At 25.1% G+C, this 13400-nt stretch overlaps 1 protein-coding gene across 2 annotated transcripts; it reads left to right on the forward strand.

Moving 5' to 3' along the window:
- Nucleotides 1–3968: 3968 nt before the first annotated feature.
- On the forward strand, nt 3969–6170 carry LOC116415230 (uncharacterized). Of its 2 annotated transcripts, none has more exons than XM_086914644.1 (6): nt 3969–4291; nt 4359–4756; nt 4821–4920; nt 4979–5080; nt 5787–5942; nt 6027–6170. In XM_086914644.1, exons 1-6 carry the CDS (start codon nt 3998–4000, stop codon nt 6084–6086), a joined length of 1110 nt encoding a protein of 369 aa, XP_086770770.1. In that variant the 5' UTR covers nt 3969–3997; the 3' UTR covers nt 6087–6170. The 2 variants fall into 2 exon arrangements, with proteins under 2 accessions (XP_086770770.1, XP_086770771.1); XM_086914645.1 differs by having other exon boundaries at nt 4181–4291; nt 4353–4756.
- Nucleotides 6171–13400: the final 7230 nt, after the last annotated feature.

Here is a 13400-nt window from a genome sequence, read left to right on the forward strand (position 1 = left end):
CCAGTTCCAGCAACGGTCCAAATGGTGAGACCCAAGGCCTCAGACCATCAGGGTGAGCAGGCTGATCGTGCTCAAGGACGAAAACCTTCCGCCATGGAGGTTAGGCCGAATAGTCTAGTTGCATCCAGGGTTAGACGGGGTGACGCGAGTCATGTCAGTGCGTACTAGCACTGGCACCCTCACCAGACTAGTGCCCCAATTGCGGTACCGATATTTTCCCCACTCATAATTGGGACACTACCAATTAGCCAGGAAGAGAATCCACCAGCGACTTTCTTCCTGGCTAGCACTCACTACCGATTACGTCTTCAGGCAGTCGTAACACATTGTAAACCGTACTCCGATCTTCGGGCACGGTCACAGACAAATTGAGTTGGGACACAAGTTCCAAAAAAGCCATCGTTCGGTGGAGTAGGCCGCATACGACCAACCTCAACACCGCGACGAAACCATTATTTTAAATGAGTGATCTATACAAGTATAAATTAACATTTAGTTAAAATTAATAAATTAATAAAACATTGAAAAAAAATTAAAATTTTCAATATATTAAAAATATATATATGTTATCGCCGGAGCCGGTATAACGTCATCGCGTTGACTAGTTAGACGGTGGGCGATGTATTATGAGAGAGCTGTGTCTCACACGTATGTACAAGTATCGATCCGATTTATTATTCGATACACGATTATCATTCCAATATCATTTACCAATTGACTACGACTTGCTCTGCCCGAGAGTTTGTGCGGTAGTGATCATTAGCCAGGAAGAAAGTGACTCAGGTCGACTTTGTGGCTAATTGGGAGTGTTCTAATTGTAAGTGAAGAATGTGACCAATAACATCACCAACATTATCTGTTTTGCGATACGGGCTAAGATCGGGCTGAACCAGCGGAACGTTGGTGGACCTAAATAATTCAATAATCACATTTTTTTAATTAATAATGATAAATAAAAATATAATTAATATGTTATATATTAGTATTTATATATTATATATTAGTTATTCTACATATATTATTTAACTTTGTACTACTGGCTGAAATTTTTTCTTCCATTATATAAAAAATGCTAGTATGTAATTATCAAAATTATAGTAGCGATAAAATAAAAATTTTAAATAATAATTGGTATTAAATTCGACTTTCATATTAACAGGTATTTTTTTAGAGTCAGAATTTAATGATTTAAATACAAGTTATTATATTTAATACTAAAATGTATAATATGAATGAAAAATTAAAAAAAAATTAAAATCAATTCTTCTACTAAATTAATATGTGATGTGTTAATTATTGCATATGAACGTAATGAACGATAAATGCATTGATATACATTGTCTTTATGTACGTTATTTTATGGTAATATTTTATCTATAATATTTAATCAGTTTAGTATTATATCAGTTTAGCAAATCTGACAAAAATTTAATGTTCAATGTTAAGGTAATCACAATATCATCAATGTTAATAAAGAATATTCAAAAAAAGATAGCCTAATGATTTGTTTCAAAATCTCAATTGAATTTTCGATAAGCGATTTACTTTATTTATTTATTTAATTTTATTTACTTATTTTTAAAAATTATTTTATAATTTAATAATTAAAAATTAAGATTGTAGTTTATTAAATTGTTTCTGTTATTAATTTTTTCTATTATATTCAAACACATTTATCGCTCATTGATTAAAAAAATATTACATCTGTTTTTTTTTATTATATAAAAAATTTATAATTTAATGAAAAATTTAATGAAAAATAAATTCAATATATTTTTTTTAATAAAAATATATTTATATTTATGATATTTTTTTCAATACATGTTACTTGGTTTTGTTTGTTCGAAATTGATTCATTAGATGCAATTCTACTAGTCTATGTAATTAACAAGCATTTTTTTGATAATAGGTCATTAACAAAACCGTAACAAAAACCGCAAAAAAAAGTGTCACTTAAATTATCTTTAAAATTAAAAAAATTAACCGGTGTTTCATTGTTTTTAAGATATTTTGTATCAAGTTTTGTTGTCTAACTAACCATAGATAATATATTATTATTACTCGTAGAAATAAAAGTATTATATAAATGGAAAAAAATATATAAATTTTATTATATAATTTTCATTTGCAAAGTTTTAAAATAAGAATAAAATATATATAAAGAGATATATAATGAATGATTAAATGAAATCAAATGAATCAATCAAATGAATAATCAAATGAAAGAAAAATATTTTATATATATTTTATTTAAATAATAGAAAAATATTTTAGCAAATCAATCAAATTTTCAAATCAGAATTAAATTGTACATTTTTTAAATAAAATAATCTTTTGATTAATTGAATTTAAAACATATTTTTCTAATATGTTTTATCTAATAGAATAAATTTTTCAATCTTTTTTAATTATATGACAAATATTTATAAAATTATTTTTCATAAATTCTTTAATTTATTATAAATTCATTAATTTTAAGATTAATATAATTTTTTATTAGAATTAATTCAAAACTTTTCTTGATTTTTGTAAAATAAAAATATAAAAAAATAATACTTATTAAAAGAAAACAGAAAAATATCATTATCTAAAAAATATTGAAGAAATTTTTTATCTTTTGTTACTAATTCAAAATGTTACTAATTCACTTAACTAATTATTTCAAATAATTGTTGAATGCTGCAATGAATTTTATGAAATTCATAAAATATGGAATTTAAATGGTTTTGAGGAGAATATTTCATAAAATATTTTTTTGATAGTTTCTCAGTGATTTTTTAGAGATTTTATGTTCATTTTTTTAAATGATCTAGTAATGATCATTTTTAAAAAATAAATTATTCTATTTAGAAAAAAATCAAAGTAACCTTGAAATCTTCAAAAGCTTTTATTTATAAAAAAGCAAATATTTAAATTCCATATCTTAAAATTTTAATAATATAAAATGTACTGTTTAATAATTTTATTTACTTTTTTATCAGATTAGTTAATATTCTATTATATATATACATGAAGATTGAAATAGATAATTTAATAATTTAATAATAGCAATAATATTTTCATTTTTTATTTTGTATATACATATATATGTATACAATTCTTTGGAATTGTTACTTTTTAAAATTTTTATTCTGTATTTTTATTCTTATATTAGTTAAGAAAATATTCCATAAAATAATAAGCAATCTTGCAATAATACATTTCAATAGATTTATTTTAGTGAAAATATATTTGATTTCTAAATTATGTAGTGTAGAAAAAGATCTTATAAAATAAAATACCTTATAATATAAATAATTTGTTTGCCATTACATTATTCCAATCACGATATTTTGTTAAAATTTCTTAATTTTAAGTAAAAATAATTTTATAAATCATATTTATTTGTTTTTAACTATGAAAATTGTTCACGTATTTTGATTATTTGTATTACTATTCATTTTGTTACGAATCTTTTTGATTAACTCAAATATCTATTATATATATAAATATCTATTATATTAGCAATTATTTACATTTTCCACTTATCATTTAAGATTGCATTTATATCGTAATATCTCTATTTTGTAACTATCAATCTTATGAGAAACGCATATTGTTACTATACGATTAAATTAAATTAAAATCTCTTTATCTGTAGTTTTTCATAAATATCACGTCTAAGCTGTTATAGATATTCGTTTTCCGTTTAATGTGAAAGAATATTTTTTTAAATACTACTTCCAAGAAAATTTTAGTTCTGTTGCAAAATAATTCCCCTTTGCATCTGTCTTACAACATATGCTACGCTAATGTATAATGCAATCGATAATTATTACCATCGGTTTACCAGAAAGAATGTACTACAAGAAATCATTAACCAACATGTTATTAGTTGATACAGTGAGTATTACTTATTAAATATTCTATGTTCAAATAATATCCTATACATATCCCACTACTGCATCAGTTGAATTATATTTGATTCGATTCCTAAGAGAAACAGTTTCTTGAAAATATGTTGAAATACGTGACTCCAGAAAAGGGTATTTATATTGTTTGGCTTAGTGTAGCTTTGTCCCTTTGTTGGCCACTTCCTGCCAGTAGTACGAGAAAACAAATTGTGTGCATAAAAATTCTACAGATTAGTGCCATAATTAGCGCTTTTATGGTACTTTTACCTTTAATTTACGCAATTTACTTAAATATACACAATTTAATCAGTCTTTTCAAATGTATCTGTTTATTGATATGTGTGTTTCAAAATATTATACAAACTATCATATGTTTCATAAAATATGATGCTCTACAAGTAAGTTTTTATTCATTTACTCTTATTATTTGATTAAAAAGATATATATCTTAATTACAAGTTATAGCGTGTAGTCGAAGAGATGATGACATGTGTTAAAGAAGAACAACTACATAAAATTTTATGCATATATGTCAAGAAATGTAATATTTTCTATGGGGGAACTATTGTATTAACATATGGAGCTGCAACTGTTTTTGTACTAGGACCAACATTTTTGCCAATTTCTTTTCCATGGGAAACAGAATATCCATTTCAAATTAATTATACTTCAAGAAATATTATATACGTTCATCAATTTTTCTTTACTTATCAATGTGCTGCACATATATGCTTAAGCTTATTTGGAGCACTTCTTCTTTGGTTTGCGGCTGCAAGATTTGAATGTTTAGTTGAGGAATTACAGAAAATTACAAATATTGATATGTTAATAATTTGTTTTAAAAAACTATTACTTTTAAGAAGGTATGTTTTTTATATTAGTTAAATTTTTCATTTTTTGTTTATTTTAAATAATTTTTTTGTCTAGATACGCAGAAGAAGTGGTGAGCTGTATTCGTTTTTTGGTATTTTATGCTATAGCAGTAGGCACATTTATGCTGACTTTATCTGGTATTATAATGATCATAGTAAGTAAAATTTATGATGCTATGTCTACGATGAATTAATATTGCAATTTATAAACAGAATTCGCCAACACTTGTAAAAATTCAATTCATAATCATATGTATGTCCTCTCTCATGGAAATTTACATGTATGCGTGGCCAGCTGATTACATGCAAGATACAGTAAGTTATATTTATATTTTAAGTAACAAAATTAACGAATCACGAAAAACTGTTATTCGTTAAAAAAAGTTAATAATTAATAATTCAATTAGATCACATTGCAAAATAAAATTTACATTGTTTAATTCATTTATAATTTATAATAATTCATTTTTATTGTGAATTTTTTATCATTACGATATGTGAAGTACGAAAGTAAGTTTGCTTTTTTTTTTCTAAGTAAATTGTATTGAATTTAGTAATTCTTAATTTTAAAATTAAATTAAATAAGAAAATATACTAGTAACTTCAAGATATATCAGAAAATTATATGGTTGAATATTTATTTTATTTGTTTGTTTAATGAATTTGTTGAATTGATGTGTGATGTGCGATGATGTTGTTATAAGTGATAAAATAGTATTTTAAACTAAATAATTTAATATTAACAGCACATTTCTTTCGATTATTCAAAATGCAATAAAATGATGATAAAATGATAAATCTGATTTAGAAAAAATCCATTTTTATTTTTTTAATATATAAAAGTATATATATAATTTAATTTAACAAAGTAAAAATAGAAATATTTTCCTTCAATGTTATATAATTTTTTTTCATAAATATACAATATTTATTTTAAAATATTTAATTTTATTTTTCGCTATACGCAATTTATAAGATTTATTTTTTCCTAAAGATAATCGTATACCTTCATAATTCCTAGAGTATAAACATTTTACGAAGTGCATATAACTCAATATGGTATGAACAAAGTTTAAATATGCAAAAGGACTTGCTGATTATATTGATGTATCAAAGACCAGTAATTCTTTCCATTAATGTTCTGTTACCAGAGCTTACTTTACGTTATTATTGTTCGGTAAGATAAGTTCAACATTCAAAATGTGCATTATGATGAATGAGTAAAGTAAACAGAACTAAATGTAAATTAATAACATTTCAGTACGTGGCAAATGCTTTCTCTGTTTTCACAGCTCTGCGAGCCGTGGTAGAAGATAAGTGAATATAAATGCATTTTAAATTGTTGTATAATAAAGTCTTCATTATTATAATAGTCATCATTAGAAAATGTGATAAGTGATTATAAACAAATTCCATAATTGTTAAAGTTATCAATATTCTTATATTATTGAAAATAAATATATTTGTATATCTATACATTAATTTTTTTATATCAATAAAACATAAAGTTTATTAATATTTCAATATATTTAATTAAATAAAATTATATTATACAAAAAGAAATTTTTTTTTTTTAATTCTATCATTTTTTTTATTAAATCGATATATAGTAAATATTTAAAAAATGAAGAACATTTTTATGATGAAATTAAATTTTTTTGTAGTTGCATTATAATATGTTCAATTATTTTTAATTTGATACTGCTATCAATTCATATAAAATAATAATATATAAATAATTTTTTTCATACTTCAAGATAGAATTTTTTCTACTTCCTTAAATTCTTTTTAAAATACTGTTATTTTTACCAATTCCATAATTATTACATATAATTATAATTCTTTAATAAATAACTTTAATAAATAACAATAAATATCAGAAATCTTTTATTTAATAATAATTTAATAAATTGAATCTCAAACATATTGTCACATATATGAATGAGATATAAAAAATTTACAGATGAAACATCTCATGTAACAATTATATATATTTAACTAATTATTTTTTAACTAATTATTCGATATCCATCAAAATAAGGTACACAATAAATACATCTTATGGGACTAAAATCTCATATAATACCAGTCGACGTCGCGTAACGTCGCATAACGTCGATGCGATCTATCGCGTTTTTTATCTGTAGTTTTTACGCGAATCCGTTTTTAACACGTAAGTGTTAAACGTAGTAACAAAATGTTGATTTATAGCCAATAGAAAATTATTCGGAATAATATTTTCAGAACGATTATAATGGAACTTTTATAGGAACTATACACTCTACTTGTATGGAATGAGTTAGTATGCTTTTGAAAAATAATATAAAGATATTAGCAATTTATATTAGATATTAGCATTAGATGCGTTGGGAAAATACAGCATAAAGTGACGCTTGAATTTTTTGCATACGTTACAATTTGGCTATAGACTATGAATTCAGAAGACAAAATGAACTCCATAAAAATATCATTAGCGTCATATTGTTAGCAAGCAAAAACTAACTATTTAAAAAACTGTACATTCTATTTATTAACATTTCAAAACACATGGAAGAACGGAGTCAAGATCATATTCAACGCGTACTTATATACAAGACATCTATTGGGCGTGGAATTTCACCAACCTTGGCCCATATTGCGAATCAGGTACTGCCGGCGATGTTATTGGTCATCCCACTTAGAATTAGGATATTACCAATTAGCTAGGAAGAGAGTCGATCTGAACCACTTTCTTTGTGGCTAAACTCACTATCGCACAAACTCTCGCGCGGAGCAAATCAATTGGTAAATCGTGCTCTGACCATCGGACATGATACTTTGTACTTTGTATTTTACATAGGAGACACAGGTTTCTAATAGACATCGCTTAATTAGTCCAACGCGACGACGTTAACCCGGCTACGGCGAGAACACTACTAATTTAAAGAAAATTCTGTTTGAATTTCCACTTCTTAATTTCTTTGTGATTCTATCTAATCCTGATAATTAAATTTTTCCATATCTTGATTGGCAATATACCGTAAATATCAAAGATGATTTGTGAAAGATTAAGATGAGTTTTTTAGATCATTATCTAATTTAACAAATATTTCAGCATATTTGGTTATGCTAGAATAATATAACAAGTTCAATAAATATAATTTAATAGACATTTGTAAATGATCTAGTAACAATAGGAGAGGAAAATTTATTCTTTCTATAATGGTATATGAGTCATTCAACTACACCTATTTTTTTATTGTAGAGGAAATCATGATCATTTTTGAATCAGATGATTTTTATCGGCTAAAACCTTCTCCGGAAAGCATCAGAAGCTCTTAGCGAATACTTCCGTGCTCGTCTTTGATTTCACATTCAAGTTCGGTAGAGTAGAGTTGATCGTCAAATTCAAATGGAATTGATCTTCAATGTCGGATGGAGTTGACTTTCAAGATTAGGTAAAGTTGACTTTCAAAGACAGATGGAACTGACGTCAAATCTACCTGTTAGACTCAATTCAACTCAACTCACTTCACCTCATCTCAATTCAACTCGACTCAACTCGATTCGACTCGATTTAACTTAATTCCATTTCATTTCATTAATACTTACATAATTTTGGAACACTGCTCGAGTTCAATAGAGTGGACCATCATAGGCCAAACAGTGTTTTAGACTGATCCGCATACTCGTAAACATAAAGTCTATACTTCACCGTTCTGCAGCCTTTGAGTAAAGGACTTACTGTTGGAAGGGAGCGCCATCATCTCTTCCTCTCATTCTTTGCCTTTCTTAACATGACTGTTTCGCAGAAGGAAACTGCTGCATTATTTCTCCTTTGAATCTATTTTTTCTCTTCATCAGCATGAATGTAACGATGGCTGACAGAGAAATATTCGTTTTTATCTCACTCATCAGGTCAAGACGCTCTCTTCGAACGCGTTACTTAAAAGTCATATGCTACGTTGACAACACACTTTTGACCGTATGATAAAGGGACTGTCTCGCGGAATTGAAAATGATCTCCGAATTTCCGCTATCCATCAATCGAAGTTGGATATAGCATCTCGCAAGATCGAGACGTTCTTTTCATTCGCTCTGGTCGTGATTGCTGATCAGCGAAATATATGTTCAGACTGATATATCTCAGTCTTCTCTTCTGGTGCTTCGATGTTCATTTCAACCTAATCCACCAATTGGAGAGTGTTGCGTTATGCCTGCCAATGTCGAGTTGCATTATATAACCTTAATATCCAGGGACAGGATGAGAAGGTTCACCGCCTCTATGTGGCAGTTGGCGTGGAAAATGGCGCTATATAAAGCGCGTATATAGACTGCAGACCTGATGGCAAGCTGCCGTAGCACCGATAAACTGTGGCAAGTGCTGCGCCGACATATCATTAGAGTCATTAGAGAATGGCACATGGTCTTCCATGCAATAGCGATGATGCTAACAGATACTGCTGCCATCTTTTGGCAGAAATATACGCCAAAGTGTACGATTTGTGAAAACCATCCGTCGAGAGCGATCGAATTAGCGAGGTGCCAGGTCCGATGTGCGGCGAAAGTAAGAAGGCATATTTTATAATAGTTCCTCTCACGTCGTCGTAAGGTCCTTCCTTAGATAGGTGATTGGACCACAACCATGAAGCATTCACCTTCCGGATAACTGAGATCTTAACTTTAAATTCACAGTTATTTTGGATTATGTTTTTGTGTCATATCAGTATTATGATGTCTTGCTATCAAATCTGCGCCAACACGAACGTTTCATATTGCGTCATATGTCTGCACGACTTTCTAGAGGCGGTGAATCTTCTCATGTTCTGATATTAAGCACACTGCAGCCATAACTTTCTCTAATCGCGGGATCAGGCTACCGAAGAAAGAACACCTAGACAAAACAAATCTTATGGTATATTTCAAAATTCAAATTAAATTTTCGATAAGTAACTGATTTTATCCATTTATTTAACTTTATTTATTTTATTATTTATCTTATTTGATGAATTGTTTTATAATTCATATAATATATATATAGTATATGTAGGCTTATTTATCATTTATCATTTTTTTTTCTATTTCAAATACATATTATCATTTATTTAGAAAAATTTTATATGCGTTTCTTTATATCATAATTTTATATTCATTTTCAATATTAAATAAATGCAATTTATTTATTCTACTGAATAGCAAATAATTAGTTTATTCATTTTTCTTGGATAAAGAAAAATTTTTTTTCGATAAAAAAATATTTAAATTTAATACACTTTTTTTTCGATGAACTTGGCCTTGTTTATCGAGATTGGTCGGCACGATTATATTCAAATCGTCACAGCTCGACTATATGGTCTGTGATTTATTAATTTGTTTTTTTATAATTCATTAGTATAATAGTTAATTCAAAGATTTTAAAGTTAGAAGCACCTTAAACATTTGTAACTAGAAAACAAAGAAATTTTTATTCTTATTTTTTATTGATTAAGAGTCTAATCATTATATCTAAAAATTTATGAAATCTGTTATATTTATAACAATATAAATACATCGTATATCAAAGATATGATCATACAAAAATATATAAAACTTATAAAATTAAAAAATTATATTAAATTATATAAAATTAAAACTATTTTATTATTAAATTCAGAGAAATATTTTTTCAAGGAATACTCAAAGTCACTCGTCTATTAAGTATATTTTATATAATGAAGCTTATCCAAATTATAAAAATTGCAACAATTATAAAAAAAATATAAAAAAATAGAAACATGCCAATCAACAAAAGACATATATACATACATACCGAAATTATATGGAAAACATGAGTTACGTTAATACAACAAAATATAATAGCAAAGAAATACAAATATTATTGAATATTAAATATTATTGAAGAAGACAATATATCGCTCAGAGCTCTTTAAATCTTTTTAATCCAATTTGAAGTCCTTTTAACTCTTAAAGATAAGACTGGATATCTGTTTGTAGTTTCAATTTATTGACAAAATCAATAGAGTTTGTGTGATTTTTTTAAATTTTGGGACAGATTTGTTACGTAAGAGAATTATGCGGAACAAATTATCTCGAGTTTGAGACTTGCCAATTCTAAGAACAAAAAATTCTGTAAAATGGAAAGAATATAAATATCAGTAGTATAGAGTAAATACCAGTATCTCAATTCATTAGCTTTCCGACATGGCAAATTTTAGATATTTATATATTTAAAATATATCAGAAAATTAAATTCCAATCTCTCATTTAACTACTTTATGATTATATTAACTATAAATTCAACTCTAATTGAAAAAATAAGAAAAACTTTATTTCATAATTATAAAATTATTAAACGATTAGATAAAGTTTAAAAAATATATAAATTAATATATAATAATATGTATGTAAATATATATGTAATCTAAAATTTCAATTAAAAAATATAAATGATCGAAGAGAAAATAACTCTGATACAAAGTATTCAACAAACAAATAAAATCAAATAATAAATATTTCAAACAAAATAAAATTATTGTCTCAAATAAATAAAAGTTAAATTTGTAGAAAAAAAGCGATAGATATTTAAGCACTTATCACTGAACACAAATTTAATAAATTAAATAAAGGATTAAAAAAATTTGTATATGAAGATAAAAACGAAAATATAGAAACTATATAAAAAATCTTTTCAGATATAAAAAATAACAAAAAATTAAAGATGCTTAACAATTTATCCCGTCAATACGAAGAAAGACAAACATACAAATTAGAAATAATAAGAATATCACTGAAACATTAGCGATACATCTTTCTTAGTAAGATACTGAATAGGAATGGTATAGAGTGATGTTGTATAAGGATAAGCTATTTTTAAGAAAAGAATTTAGAAGACCCTTGGAATTGCATATTTTTTAAAAATATTTCGGCGTGACTAAATGTATGAATATGATCTGAAATTTGAGACATTTATAGCGTATTTTCTATGTCAATTTCAGTGAAATATTTATTGCGTCATATAGGCCAATATTGCTACTAATACTCAAAATTTCTTGAAAAATTAATTATAAAATGTATAAAAATCTTTGTTGTATAAAAAATAAAATTCTTCAATATTAATTTGGATTGTATGAGAAGCATTTAATAGTTGAGAAAATACATAGACTTGGAAGTGAAATTGAAAATTGTCATAAATAGTAAAAATCTCTGCAATACAAAATATTTTATAAATGTAAAAATATGCTTATAAAATTATAGTTATTATATTATATAATTATATTTTATACATATTAATTATTACAACTTGAAAAGTTTTTTCTCACAATGTTTTCTAGAAGCTTCCATTTCATTTTAATGATTGTTTTGTAAGTTGTGTCCTTGGATCAATTCTGTATTAGATTTTTATAACAGTTTTTTCAATTTCAAATAATATATTTACAGCTATATATATGAATAAGTTTTGCATAAAAATTCAAAAATCTTATAGAAATCCATGAAATCAAAGCATTGAACCGTATGAAGTCAAAGTAATCTAAAAATAAAAAAAACAGAAATGAAAATTAAAATAATGAAATATTAATAATGAAGTATACATTTAAGTATATATTTAGAAAAACTTACCTGGAAAAAATATTTACAACAGTTGGAAAATAAAATTAAATAAAATGAATTTTTAAATCAAAATCGCAGTTTTTATTAGAGAATAAATTTTTTTTATATAAAATCGCACTTATCTCGATATATACAACTTAACTATAATATTAATATAAAAACTATAATATAATATTAATATAAATTTAACTATAATATTAATATAAAATAATAAATATTAACTAATAAATCCGAAATAGATATCATTCAATGATTCCGAAATAAAATTTTATGAGAGATAATAACATCTCTTTCATACATGAAAAATAAAAATCTTCCTAAAAACTTAAATATAGAATTAAAATATACAAAAAAATATACAAAAAATATGTATAAAATATGTATCAATATACAAAAAAATATGTATATAAACTTAAATAAGTAAATCTTCCAAATATATTGAAAAGCTTATTGATAATTTAATAAAAATAAGACAGTTGAAAAAAATTAAATTTCCAGAATTCTGCATATAATAAAATCTAATTCTAAACATTGAATTGTTATATACGATTGTTATATTCACTAAATAATTCAAAGTATAATGCGGATTTAAAAAAATGAGTAGAAAAAATAATTATATTGCTTTAATTATAATATTTTAATAAAATTTTTTGACTTTATAATTAAAAAACTTTATAAAGTATATCTGTTTTCACAAATATATCTGTCTTCACAAATGATTATTGATAATGATTATAAATGTGGATTCAGAAAAATCCACATAATTTATAGTTGATTGTCCCGATTATTTTATATATTTATTTATACATATTAACAATATTTCTTATTGCCTGAGAAATATTAAAAGATTAATTTAATAATTAATTTAATAGAAATATTAAAAGATTAATTTAACTTTCCATTCGAAGATTTCTATCGTAACATCTGTATTGACGATATCAAGAAAACTATCAGTCTCAGCAGAAATGTGAAATAAATAAATCGATACATTAATAATTCTCTTTAATTATAGATTTTATAAATATCACGTGTAAGCTATTATAGACAA

Source organism: Apis florea, unplaced genomic scaffold (genome assembly GCF_048593485.1).
Source record: "Apis florea isolate Af1SG1 unplaced genomic scaffold, ASM4859348v1 contig_3696_pilon, whole genome shotgun sequence".
Taxonomy (NCBI): Eukaryota; Metazoa; Arthropoda; class Insecta; order Hymenoptera; family Apidae; genus Apis; species Apis florea.